The sequence below is a fragment of the Pelodiscus sinensis genome, chromosome 1 (assembly GCF_052426305.1).
Source record: "Pelodiscus sinensis isolate ZL-2025 chromosome 1, ASM5242630v1, whole genome shotgun sequence".
In the NCBI taxonomy this organism is placed as follows: Eukaryota; Metazoa; Chordata; order Testudines; family Trionychidae; genus Pelodiscus; species Pelodiscus sinensis.
This window is the reverse complement of record NC_143052.1, coordinates 294,584,701-294,598,999: the sequence shown is the minus strand read 5'-3', so window position 1 is coordinate 294,598,999 and position 14,299 is coordinate 294,584,701. Positions and strand designations below refer to the sequence as shown.

The 14,299-nt window shown below is 45.4% G+C and overlaps 1 protein-coding gene across 4 annotated transcripts in view; it reads left to right on the top strand.

Moving 5' to 3' along the window:
• CAB39L (calcium binding protein 39 like) overlaps positions 1-14,299 on the top strand; it is a 112,926-nt gene that overhangs the window by 32,736 nt on the left and 65,891 nt on the right. For all 4 annotated transcript variants that reach the window (XM_006121347.5, XM_075919073.2, XM_006121344.5 and 1 more), the window contains one exon: positions 12,790-12,932. In XM_006121347.5, coding sequence (XP_006121409.1) covers positions 12,831-12,932 — 102 coding nt within the window. In that variant the 5' untranslated portion in view covers positions 12,790-12,830. The remainder of the gene's footprint in view (positions 1-12,789; positions 12,933-14,299) is intronic.

Here is a 14,299-nt window from a genome sequence, read left to right as displayed (position 1 = left end):
AGTGGTTTTTTTTCTCTCTTGGCTGCTGTCTCAAGTTTTTTGTTTTTTAATGTAATTTTGGTTTTAGTATCAGTTTCTTTTGCTTCTACAACTATTGCTATTACTCTATATAGAAAGTAGGCTAAAATGCCCCTTCAACATAAGGAAGGAATAATAGCCCTTTAAATAGTGGCTTTAACCTCACAAATTTTAATTAAGGGACCTAATCCTGCATCATTTCAGATGTTGAATTTTGCTATGAACTTCAGTGGGCAGGATTGAGCTTTAACTATTCTTCACAAACATCCCTGTTGCCATGCTATAGGTAGAGAGTCCAAAGAATCCTGAATGTTACCCTTCTGCTGTCATCTGCAAAACCTACTTGCAAATTGTGTGTCTCATCTTCTAGCACAAGTTCCCAAAGAAGATAACACGCTACTGTTAGATTAAGTGGCAGGGGTCTGTATGGTGGAGCTAAAGAGTCCAATCCTGCTGCTGATTTGAGCGCGTCAGGAAAGTTCAGTTTATAAACTTTTTTTTCCCCTGAAGTTTTATGTGTGGTTTTTTTCAAAAGCCTAGTAAATTAACACAGAAATGACATTAAAAGAATATTGTTTAGGTTGCAAAGTCAAGCATTGAAAAGTTAGGAAGTGCCTGAATTAAGGTGTCTGTGCAAGCTTAATTCACTCCCACTTCCACTTTGTGTTTGCATTATGAGATAAACTTTAATTATATAATGATGTACTTCTCCCCCCTGCCTCCGGACACCTGCCTCATTAAGAGAATGGGCATTGTTCTGTATTTCTTATTTGATCTCATTCCATGTGTGCCCTAGAGCCTGATTTTTTTTTTTTTTTTTTTTTTTTTTTTTTTTAAAGCAGGTGTGAGGGAACTGAAGGGCCAGCGATCTGGCCTTCAAGGCTCAGGGCTCCCCACCCAGCTTTTGGGAGCCCACACTGATGCTCTAGCCCCCCGCCATCCCACTGTGGGCCTGGAGCACACAATCTACTAGCCTGTCCCCCCAGGCTCTGGTGCGTGAGGGGAATATGGGGAGTATCTTTCTCCTAGTCGGGGGCCACATCAGTGAGGATTTGGTGGTGGTGGGTTTTATTTTTTGTTTTTTTTGTTGGTTTTTTTGCTGCTTCACTTCTGTGTGCCCCTCCCCCCCCCCCCCCCGGACTGATTTTTCTATGGGTCAGCTGTCCCCCTAACCAAAAACGGTTCCCCACCCCCGTTTTAAAAATGGTTCCAGTCAACTTTAGTTGCTGTTGTGAGTACTCCAGCACACCTACATATCTGACCTCAGATTTATTATCGTGAGAACCCAACAAACTGAAACATGCAATCAGCAAGCTAATGTGAAAATTTTGGTTTACGTGGGTCCATCCAACAACATCTAGGAACTCTGTTTCATGGTTAGAACAGTTGTATGATATCCTGAAGAACTAGATTCTATTCCTGCCTCAGCAACAATCAACTTGCCAGTTGTGCAGCAAACGAGGCTATCATCTGGATCCCTGCCTCATTTAGTGCAAAACCCTGATGCATCTGTAGAACACTGTCCATTCTCTGCACTGAGTGAAGTAGTGCTCCAGAGGAAAAATAGCATGTAATCACGTAATTTAAAGAGTATAAATGTAATGCATATACACAAAAGGGCTGAATTAATATTACATGGGCATCCTGAATTCTGATATTTCCTAATGTGCGTGATTGAGTTCATAACCTTAATGTCTTTTTGACATTTTTTGAAGGAGAATGCAATAATACATACATTTCACCATCAGTTTGCAGGCTAATTATCAGCCATGCACATAATCTACACCCCATCAATGGTATTTAACACACTGATGAGCGGGGGGAAATGGAAATATTTTAATCGCCCATTAAAAAAATAACTCACCCCAGGGTGGGTGTAAATTAATAGAATTTTGTGATCCTGATACGCACGTATGAGTGCACACAGAGATGATACTGCATATCCTAACAGGGCAGGAAAACATACAAAGCTTTTTCTTGCCTGAATTTGTGTAAAATTGTATACAATCAATTCACTTGTAGTACCAAATTGTTTGTCAAATAATATATAAGAAGAATGGTCTGAATGAATCACATTCTTGTGTTTGTGGGAAGGAGGAGGAAGTATTTGTTACTAAACCGCTTAACTGATTTACTGTATAATGATGGGATCTGCTGATGACTGAAGTAATATTACTCATGTGGCACCTTAAAGACCAACACATTTATTTGGACATAAGCTTTTGTGGGCAAACAGCCACTTCATTGGATACATGGAGTGGAAATTACAGAGGCAGGCATAAATATACTAGAACATGAAAAGAAAAGTGTTACCTTATCAAGTGGAGGACCCATGCTGTTACTGAGTGTCCAAGGAGACTGACACGTTCATGTTACCATTCCTAATGTCTGATTTATGTCCAGGACACACATCACGAAGAGGAAGCTTGCCAGGCATCTCTTCAGTACCACATTCTACAAGCCATTATCCTCTGATCTCACTGAGAAGTACCAAACGAAATTACACCATCTGCTCAAGAAACTCCCTACAAAAGCATGGGAACAAATCTAACAGATTTAGAAGTGGCCATCCTTCAGCGAAAAAACTTCAAAAACAAACTTTGAAGAGAAACTGCAGAGCAGCAGTTCATTTGCAAACTTGACGCTATTAATCTAGCTAGAATAGGGCCTGGGAATGGCCAGCTCATGACACAAGCAATTTTCCTTCTCTTTGTATTCACACCTTCTTCTTAATTGTTAGGATTGGGCCACATTCATCCTGATTGAGTTGGCCCCACTACCACTGGTCCTCCACTTGATAAGGTAATGCCCTTCTTTCATGTGCTTATATTTTTATGCCTGCCTCTGTAATTTCCACTCCATTCATCTGACAAACCGGTTTTTGTCCATGAAAGCTTATGCCCAAATAAATATGTTAGTCTTTAAGGTGCCACAGCACTTCTCATTGTTTTTGCAGATACAGACTATCATGGCTTACTTCTCTGAACCTTGAAGTAATATTGCTGTCTCCCTACCTTCGTTTGCAGTGTTATTGTAATCATGTTGGTCCCAGGATATTAGAGAGACTAGGAGCTTGAGGTGGTATCTTTTATTGGACCAGCTTTGACTTATAAGAGTCAAGATAAAACAGAGCTCTCTTTCAAACCTGTCTGTCCTACCAATAGAAGTTGTACCACTGAAAGATATTACCTCACCTATGTTGTGTCTCCTCTCTTTCTAAGTTCTGATATACTTGGGTCATTTAAGAAGGACCGTGATTAAGAAATAAAGGAGAGCTCAGGGAGAGAGCCTATAATGTATGAAAAGAAATCTGATTAAGTTTATATTTGTATTAAAGAGATCTAGTCAAACTAAACATTTCTGTATGTCACCCTGGTGAACATGAAAGCTTGATGAACAGGTTTTTGTAGTTTATGTACCTCCCCATTCTATTCACAGGGAACTCAGCTGGGTTGAGAGTTTATGGGTTGAGAGTTTATTTTGGCCCCTAATAATAGTATCTTCAGTCAAGAGCTAAAAAGGGGTGGTGGTCTATCAGTGTTCTTTCTTCACTTCATTTTAGCATTCCCACCTTAGTTGTCTCTAAGCTTCCTATTGAAGCTTTTAGGTTTAGTTATTTGATTGATGTGGGTTGGGTGATTGTTTTTTATTACATGCTGTTTTAGATTAATTGGATTAGCAATGGCACATAATCTATTCTGAGTTGTAGGAACATAAACTCAGATCTGTACAAATAGTCAGATCTTCTCCAACCCCTCTCCCTCCATTTTAAGATTCACATGAAAATCAGTCTGTTAAACTTTATCCAACTGAATTGCTGAGACACAAAATGGATTTTTACCTTCTGCAAACTCCTTTTTGCATGTTTCCAAAATCATCAGAGATCTAGTTCTCTAGCTTTTAGAATCCTGGGGAAGGGGAAAATAGGGGAAGAGGAACTTTTTAGTTCAGGCTATTGTTTCTGTTGGATGGCATTCTATGTTATACCTAAGTCTTGATTGATTATATATTTTCTGATAGGCATGTGGTAGTCTCTAAACCTAGTAGATTTGGTTTTATGGTTAGCACAGATTTGGAAGCCAAGAAAGCTCGGTTTTATTTCTGGCTTTCCCACTAAATTCTTGTGACCTTCAATGAGTCATTTCATCTTTCTGTTCCTCAGTTCCTGCATTGTAAAAGTGGAGTTGGTTGTACTTACATGCCCCTAGGTATGATCCAGGCTTAATGACTGTAAAAGTCTTTGTAATCTCAGGGAAAGCATGCACCCCTGTGAGTGCAAATTGGTATTATGCAGTCTCAGCCATTCCTTTGACTATTCCTTGTACCTGCACTCTGCTAACCAAGTCCCTGGACTTCATGAATGTTTGAATACTAAGTTATTTTTTTCTGTTTGCCTTTTGTGCATGTGAGATCATGGGGATGTCAAGGGAATGACAAAATAACCTGGTAAAATATAAGAGAGCAGAAGAATTTCTCACCAAGAATGAAACACACCTGCTCTTCCCCATCTACTGTGCACCATAAAAAAATGTTCTAATTTTTAACAGGCCCAACCAAACATCTGGGAAAGGATGCTTTAAAAACAGCTTTTCATTGTTTTTATCAAATTTTTTCTTTAAATTAAAACAAAAGCAAACATGTTCTTCTACTATACCCTTGCTGTATACTGCCAGAACTGACACTTGTCATCATATATATAGTAGCCCAACGTCTGTGCATCTGTAACGCTGACGTACACGGCCATGCCCCCTGGCCATTTACGTCAGTGCCCCGCCCCCCTTCTCCTCGCTCCGTGGCGGTTCGGGCCCCTCGGACACCCCCCGGCCCCTCCCGCCAGCACTGCTTCCCTCCTCCCTTCCTCCGGCCCCCCCATCCTACCCTCCAGCCCCACAGCCCCCAATCCCTCCCCAACTCTGCTTTCCACCCCCCTTCTGGCCAGCCCTACCCCCTTCCCCTCCCTGCGTGGTGCACTGCGCCACTCAGTTTGGAGAGGTGCAGCGTGCCATGGAGAGAAAAGGGGGTGGGGCGCCATGCAGGGAAAGGAAGGGGGCGGGGCTGGCTGGCAGGGGGGTGGGAAGCAGAGCTGGGAGGGGGGATTGGGAGTTGTAGGGGAAGATGAGGGGGGCCGGAGGAAGGGGGGAGGGAAGCAGTGCTGGCGGCGGAGTGTCCGGGGGGGCCTGTGGGGCTGGCCGGCAGGAAGAGGGGGTAGGAAGCAGAGCTGAGGGGGGATCGGGGACTGTAGGGGAGGAGGGGGCGGGAAGCAGACATGGTGGGGGGTGCAGCCACTGGCCGCAGCCACCGCTTGCTCCCCTGCCGGGGCCCAGCTGAGTGGCGCTCAGGTGGGCCTGGTGGGACAGGAAGGGGGGCGGGGCCGTGTACGTCACCACCCCCCCTTCCTCCTCTCACTGTGGCGCTGAGTGGTACGCCCCTCAGCCAGGCCGCCAGGGGAGCCAGCAGCGCAAGACACCATTTGGGCTCCCCTGCGGTGGGAGGGGAAGGAAGGGCAGTGACATACACGGCCCCGCCCCCTGGCCATGTACATCACTACCTCCCCCCCCCCCCCACGGCAGCCCAGATGAGCAGGCAGCACTCAGCCAAGCGCCGCGGCAGGAGGGAAGGGGAAGGGGTGGTGGGGAAGGACAGAAGGGGGAGAGAGGCAGGAGGAGGAGAGAAAGGGAGAGTGAGAGGCAGGGGGTGTAGAAGAGAAAGAAAGAGACAGAGAGAGGCAGGGGGCGGAGGAGAGCTAAGAGGGAGGGGGTAGGCAGTAGGAGCAAGAGCGAGAGAAAGCACGCGCACGCTCAGGAGAGAGAACCTGAAAATCCTGTCTTATGACAGGCTAATTGGCTAGTTAAAATATGTTTGTAAATTTAGAGCACATTGAAGGTATTGGACTTTCTAGCTATGGCGACTGAAATGTTCTGTTTTATCTGCAGGATATAAGGTAAGGCAGTGGAAGTGCATTATTTTCCATACAATCCTGCAATGTGTGTCACTTCTATACAGGAGGAACCCCCTCCAAATCTGAAAGTCATTTGTTTTAAAGATCTGTTTTTTCCCCTTTGTCTTGTAGACTACCTGTAAGGGTACAAATTAGCATTCATTGCAGTGGTGCTGTTTATGAAGTTATCCCCTTTCCATAAGGAACTTGTGTGAGACCACCAAATCATGGTAACCGAAAAAGACTTCAAATAGTGAATGCTTTTCATTCACTACCAGCCTGTTATATATTCAGAATTTGCCACAGTTTGCTTATTTTATGTTGTGTGTCTGAGAATGGTATGTGTCCAAAGAAAAATCCCTGAATAGTGGAGGGAAAGGTGACAGGTCTGACAGGAACATGTCTGCCAAGAAGACTGGTGTTTGCAGCAGACTGAGATGTCCAAAACCCTATGAAAGGTCAAATGATTGCTCTGCCTAAACACATAGAGTAAATACCAGTGAGGGTGAAGAGCTATGTAAGTTAAAAGACAGTGTAGGCACAAGAACAAATGAATATAAAGCAGCCATGAACAAATTCAGGCTGGAAACTAGAATTTTTTTTAATCCTCAAGGGTGAGCTTCTGGAACTGCTTCCCAACAGGAGTTGGGGGCAGGGACAAACAATTGGTATTAAGACAGTGTTTCTTGAACTGTGTTCCGGGATACACCAGTGTGCTGTGACGCAGTTGGAGGTGTGCCGCGGAGAACAGAATTCAAAATGGCTGCCCTTAAAGGGGCAGGCAACCTTTTAATTTTACGCAATAACTTTCCCCTAAACATTTTTTGAGGGGCGGGGGGCAGGGAGGCAACAAAAAATCCTTGGTGTTTCTCATTTAAAAAAAAATTGTTTGGTGTTCCTGGTCTTAAAAAGTTTAAGAAACACTGTTTTAAGAGAATTGGACAGATTTGAGTGAAGTTGAGGATAGGGCCTCAACAGTCCCAGAACTCATTTTTGGTTTATATCTTATGTTCATGAAGCTCATGCTTCAGATGGTCATAAGCAGGGGATCAGGAGAAAAGATTTTATGCCAGTGCATTCTGGGAGACTTTTTTTTTTATCTCCTCCCTCCTGTAGCAGCAAGGATTGCCACAACTGGGAAATAAGACCCATATGGGGAGGAACAGGCACCAAGCACACTCTCTCAAGTTTTGGCTGGATGGGTCTTGCTCTAACTGATCACCATATATGGGGTTGGGAAGGAATTTTTCCCCAGGTCAGATTGGCAATTTCCTTTGCGGTGGTGGTGGGGGTAGGGGAGGGTGGTTCCTTTAGTATGTAGGTTTAGGACTTTTGCCAGGATGATCTCGGTATAACTCAATTATTTCCCCACTATTGTAGGTGTCTTGAGTATAGGTCCACTTTGTTTCCTTGTTGTCTGTACCTGTGACACACAATAGTCTAGTTCCCCGTGGGTTTCCTTGGTTTTGTTTCCTTTGGGTTGATGGCCTGTGATATACAAATGGTCAGACTACATGATTTGCTGGTCTCTTCTGCCCTTAAATTCTATAACACTGTAATCAGTGCTGTGTGTAGGAATGTCATGTGAAGGCAGTCCTCGGCCAAACAATGATGTTGGGAAAAACTGTATCAAGAAAGAGGTAGCCTACCAAAGGGTTTAAAATGCATAATTTGCCCTCTATCCATGGCTTGCTTTTTGTGTGGTGGATGTAGTAGGTGAAGACAAGGGCAGGGAAGAGAATTAATTTGCCTTCCTACAATCAATGATAGAAAGTGAAGAGTAATGTCACTGGGAAGTTCCTTGGTGCCATTAAGGTGCCGTTCTGGTAAACTTGTTTGTAGAAATTTTGGTCCCCTTCACAACTCCCTGCAGAGGGAGGTCCACGCTTAGGGCCAGGGGGGCAGGAGCTGGGCAGGGAGGCAACAGGGGTCAGACCCACCTCTGTACTCTTTGACAATGGCAGGAAGCAGTGTGAACTAGTTTTAGCCCACTTGGCTCCCCTAGCTCCCAGTTGTCACTTGAAGGATAGGTCTGGGGAAAGGAAACTCATCAGTGGCAGGAAGCAGAGCAGGGGACTGGCTGGTGGATGGGGCTGACTACCGGGCCTGGTGCCACTCCGTATGTATTATGCTGCTGCCTAAAGCACTATGGAATTTGGGGCAATTTGGTGCCTCACATTTTATGGTGCTTTATGCGGTTGTATACTTTGCGTATTGGTACGGACTGCCCTGGTGTAATAGCACTACAAAGAAATTCCCTGTGGTTCCCCATCTACTCTAGAAATGGTAGTATCTCACTTTCTTCAGTTTTTACAAGTAGCCCTGAATTGAAGACAGACCCAGGTGAAGCATAAGCAGGGTACTAGAGGCCACATGCCTCCAAATGCTGTGGGTGGGAGTAGCAAGAGCTGGCTTGCAGCTGGCAGGACCAGAGTCCCTGGGCCAGTAGCTGAAGTCCACTTCCAGCCCCCCATCCCTGCACTTACTGGTAGCGGTGGGGAAAATGGAGCAAATCGAAACGCATCCAGGGGAACAGAATGAGTAATGCATCCCCCAGCTTTTGGGAAAAGGTAGATAATAAGCCTTGTGATCTTGGAAGACAACCAAAAAATCTCACCTTAAAATTACTACTACTTCCTTTTCCCAAAAAGGGAAACCTAGTAGCCAAAAGTGGTAAATTTATTTAAAATCAGAATAATCAGTTACCCTGTATGATGAAGTGGATATTTTATTCGCTTTGTTTGTGAGTTCTATTGTCCTTTAGTCATGCAGTGTGTGCGCTTCAGTTTCCCAAGGCACTGTACTAATACCTAGATGGTGATGGGAATTTGGTGTGATAGCCTTCTTCACATATACAATGGCTCATGCTTTTCATACCCTGAACTAGGAGGGTGCAACCAGGTGACAACTTTTGCCTGGAAAGCAGGACAAAGGCTGGAGGAGGAGCCTGGCTGGAGGGCTGGTACCAGAATGAGGTGTGATTCAGTCTTGGCTGACATCATATCTTGTCTTCAGGGATATTAAAATGGCAGGTCATGACCCTTTTTCTATTTCCAGTGTTTTAATTTTTTAAAATATTCTTTCCCCTGTAATACTGAGTCATTCACCATGCAGTTATAGAGACCTAAGTGCTTATTAGCAGCATGCCTACAGATGTATTATTTGTATTACCTTTTAATATTCAATAAAACTGCAGGGATGATGCAAGTCAGCGAGTCAGAGGGCCCCTTCTTTCCTAGTGTGTGAATGTTACTGAACATTCTTAGATGAGTTAGTCATCATTATACCCCCATCTTCAGTGTAGCGTACAGTACTGGCAGATTGAGAGGTGTGACTCTGTTGCGTGCTAGTCAGAGGGTGTTGCCAAAAACTGTGGCTTTAGTGGGAGCAGCTGAGTACTCCTTTTGGTTTCTTAGTTGAGATCTGAGCCAAGTATTGAGCTGTGTTAAGCCTAAAACAGTTTGAATAGTGCCCTGAAGAGCTTGAATGTTGAAGACACACAGTAACTTGAACTTCCAGAATTTGATTGTGAAAATATTTCTGTGGAGCCAGCCGAGCAACAAATGGTTAATGGAAAAACAGTACACACATTCATTTTCTACTCTAAGAACATTGAACTGAAATATAACAGTCTTCAAATAATCTTTCCTTTGTCACAGATATTACTAAGTGCTTTGAGATGTTTCTCTTAAAAGCTTTGTAGCATAGAATCTGTTACCTTATAAATGTATGGGATATTTTATGGATATTTGAGCGAATTATGAGAGTATATAAGTAACAACTATAGCTGTTTTTATTAATCATAAAGGTAGGGTGACTATATTTCCCTATGTCAAATATGGGACACCTTTGCTCGGATTTAAGTGAGTTCAATGGCAATCAATCAGAATGATGCAATACAAATGTTTAAAATAATACTATGTTGACTGAGCACCCATTAAAAAGACACACTGCATTATTACAACTAATAGGAAAAAAGTAAAATATATGCTTACAATCAAGTGGCACTTCTTAGAAGTGCCTGCCTTGTCATCAACTTGCTGTCCAGGAGGCAGGGTGTGGGGGAGTGGGTCTCTAGGAGAGCCTAGTTTTGTGTGTACTGGGCTGTGAGGTGGCGGGAAAGAAATGTGAGTTGGGGGACTAGGGAGTGAGAGTTCTGGGCATCTGCAGTGGGGCCGTGGGCAGGGGTGATGTGCGGGGTGATGCGTTTCTGGAGGGCTCTGGCTACAGGGAGTCTGGGGGGATGTTGAGTTGAGGGGCTGTAGGGCATAGCCTGGCATGGCATAGCCCTGTCCTCAAGAAAAGGGGCATGCTCGCAGCACAGGTCCAATCAGGCCACTGTGTGCCTGAGAACTGTCAGTTTGTAAATAATCCTTTTGCACTGGGCTGGGCAGAGGGCTGCCCCTGCCATCCATGCACCTTTTGCCTCTAGCTGTACCCTTGCTCTGAAGACTGGCATCCTGATGCAATGCTCCATTACACCCCTGAGAGCCCACAAAAAAAGTTTGGCTCTGGGCCCACAAAAGATTAATCAGGCCTTGATTCTGCTTATGGACTCAGGAGGCTTCTCCCCCATAGGGAGCTCTAGACACACAGGATTAAGCCCTGCTGCTGTCATTTTGAACTTCACCACTCATGGCTTGAGGGGGTGGGAAGGAGCAGGGATGGGGCTTCACCAGAAGTGCGTGCTAGGGATTAGGGCCACTGGAAATAGGGCTGTTGTGGGGAGGCAGAGGCCACCAGGGATGGGGACTGCTGACTCATGGCAGGTGCTTAAAGCAGGAGGGGGTGGTGATGCAATGAGCAACTGGGACCTCCAGGGGCTGGAGCTGCAGCCAGAAGTGAGGGCCACCAAGGAATGGGGCTGCTGGGGGCTGCAGCCAGTGGTTGGGGCCGCCAGGGAAAGCTGCTTCAGCTTGATGGTGGGGACCACCCAGAAACGGAGCTGTAGCTCCATGGCAGCAAGAGACTTCAGCCCAGTGGCAGGGGCTGCCTGGAAACAGGGCTTTTGTGTGAGGAGGGAGAGGGGATGGGGGTTGCAGCTAGCAATGGAGAGCCAGGAAGGGGGTTTCACCCCCTTTAGTGGGGGCCGCCTGGGAAAAGGACTGTGGGGGGTGGGGTGGGGAGGAGAGTATGGGGGCTGCAGCTAGTTGTGGGGGAGCCAGGGAAAGGGGCTTCAGCCCCGCAGGGGTGCTGGCAGTCAGGGCTTCAAGCTCATGTACTGAAAACACTGGCAGACCCCAGTGCTCCCTTCTTAGGGTGCACAGGTGAAGGGTGACACACTCCACACTCACCCCATCTCCTCTACCCTTTGTTATATTTTTTTTTATATATATACACACACAGGCTCCAGCTACCTGGTTTCTATTTTCTCTCTGTACCCTGCCTCACTCAAGATGCCATGTGCTAGTCCAGTGTTTCTCATCCTTTTTTTCTTTCTTTTTTAATAATAAAGTACCCCTTTAAAAAAATTAAGTACCCACTGTACCTTCAGTTCTCTCACTCTCACTCTCACACACACTTTTTTTTCTATCGTTGCAACACATTCGTTTAAACAACTTAATTGTAGCAAGGTGGGCAATGAAATTTTTGGGTCTAAAAAGTAAAAAAAATAAGAAAGCACTGTAAAACATACAACAAAAATTCAGTTTTCTCCAAATTTCAATTGTGTTGATGTACCCCACAGACTTCTGTCGAGTACCCCTAAGGGTGCTCATACCACTGGTTGAGAGACACTGCTAGTCTGCCTGCATTTCCAGCCAGCTACAAACAGAAGGCTGCTGCAGCTGCGCTGACCAGAGGACTCAAGGACCAGCACGGTGCATGCAAATACGGGCTAGTTTGTCCCCTTTTTTTAAGAAAAGTTGGGATGCCTGGAAAGGAGCTTAAATAAGGGGCAGTCCCAGTAAAAATGGGATGGATGGTCACCCTACACACAGGATATGTAATAATTAGTATCGTATGTACAGAAAGGGTTCTATAAAACCATTACATTTTGAGTTAAGGGTGGGTGTTATACAGAGTATTTTACATATGTATATATTGATCTGTTTTCATTCCTCCCCACTCAATTTTTATGATTCGATCATAACGTTGGATCGATCCCTGCCCATCAATTCAGCTGATAGTGAAGATTTGCTCCCTAAGAGTCTTAGACTTACATTATAGCTGGTGGGAGTTAAGGATGCACAACATCTTCTAGGCTCAGGTCCTGACAAATTAATGCTAACCTGATCGCTTTCTCTTTCTGATTGTCATTCACTACTACTCTGGTAGGGAGGAATGTATAAGTTTAAAAAAAAAAGTGTTTTTGTTTAAATATTTTAATTTAGTGTAAGCATTTGTATTTCTGTTAGGCCTCATTTTATATTTGTTACTCATCTAAAACTTCCCTAGACTCAAATGAGTCAAAAGTGAGTTGTGAGACAAGGTATGGCAAGCTCCCTTTTTAGGTAGGCTTAAACTATTTGCCTAGTGACATCCTCATAACTAAAAAGTTAAAGACAAATTAAACAAAATGTAAGAAATGACTACAAAATTGATGTCCAATCCTGCAATGGTCCAAGCAACAAATACGTTTGCCTGATGGTTCTTGGAGCAACAGGTTTTCCAGTCTAAGTTAGAAAGGCCTGTACAATCCAAGACCAGTTGAAAGATCTAGTGGAGTCTACTGAAATTTTCAGTGGACATAAGCAACTGGAGGTCAGAGTGCTCTTACAATCTTAGTTTACAGTATAATTTATGCATAGAACATATTGTATTTGACTCATATCTGCAAACAGAACTTTAAAAGTTAATTTTTGCTTTTTTTGTCCTTTATTTATTTAATGCAGTCCTCAGCTACATCGACGAAGAAATTCAGGTGAAGAAAATCATGCCGTTGTTCAGTAAATCGCACAAAAATCCTGCTGAGATTGTAAAAACTCTGAAAGAAAACATGGCCATACTGGAAAAGCAAGAGAAAAAAACAGACAAGGTATGAGATCATGTTTTTAAAAGACTAGTGATAAGGTATTTATTTGTACTCAGGGAACAACAGTTTGAAGAGAGTGAAATTGTGTTCACCAAGGCTGTGATCTTGCAAGCACTTATGCATGTGAAAAAACTTAAACAATGAACAGTCTTGCAGCACCTTAGAGACTAACAAAAAATGTAGATGCTATCATGAGCTTTCGTGGGCACAACTCACTTCTTCAGAGTTACTTAAAGTACAATGAGCAGTCAATGAGGCTGCTCGTCTAAAGTTAAAGCATTGGGTAGCAAGTAACCTAATATTTCTACATTCAACAGGCTAATCCAAAAAGTAAGTGATTTGTATTACAGTAAACTTCTGATAATCCGGCACCTTTAGGACCCAGGGGGTGCCGGATTATCAGATATGCCGGACTATCAGAAGGGGGGGCTATGAGGGGTCTGGAGTGGGGTGGGAGGGGATGCCACCCCAGATCCCTCATAGCCCCCCCTTACGATAGTCCGGCTCTGCCCCAGGCGTCCCTGATTCAGCTGCTGCTGGTGATTTTCAGCAGCAGCTGAATCGGGGATGCCTGCAATAGAGCAGCTGGGGTGCTGCCAGGTTGGTCTCGCAGCGCCGAGGGTCGGCACTATGGCACCAACCCAGCAGCACTCCAGCTGCTCTTGGACGCCTGGGGCAGAGCAGCTGGAGTGCTGCCGGATTGGTCCTGCAGCGCCAAGGGAGGGCAATGCGGGATCAACCCGGCAGGACCCCACCTGCTCTGCCCCAGGCATCTGGATTCAGCCTGCTGGTGAAACTGACGCTGCTGGTCAGTTTCAACCACGGCTGAATCCCGACGCTTGGGGCAAAGCAGCTGAGGTGCTGCCGGGTTGGTCCCATAGCGCCGCCCCTCGGCACTGCGGGACCAACCCAGCAGCACCCCAGCTGCTCTGCCCCAGGGGTCCCCGATTCAGCCGCTGCTGAAATAGATCAGCGGCTGAATCGGGGACCCCTGGGGCAGAGCAGCTGGGGTCCTGCCGGGTTGGTCCCGTAGCGCTGTCCTTTGGCGCTGCGGGACCAACCCTGCAGCACTCCAGCTGCTCTGCCCCAGGCGTCCCCAAGAGCAGCTGGGGTGCTGCCGGGTTGGTCCCGCAGCCCAGAGGGGCAGTGCTACGAGACCGACCAGGCAGCACCCCAGCTGTTCTGCTCCTGGCTTGCCCGATTCAGCTGCTGGTCAGTTTCAGCAGCAGCTGAATGGGGGAAGCCTGTCCAGCTGCCCCAGCACTTCCGGGTTCCTGATGGTGCTGGACCATCAGGAGTCCCGGAGCATTGGATGCCGGACTAATGGAGTTTTACTGTATTTTGTTTAATTACTCAGGTGTGTAACAAAA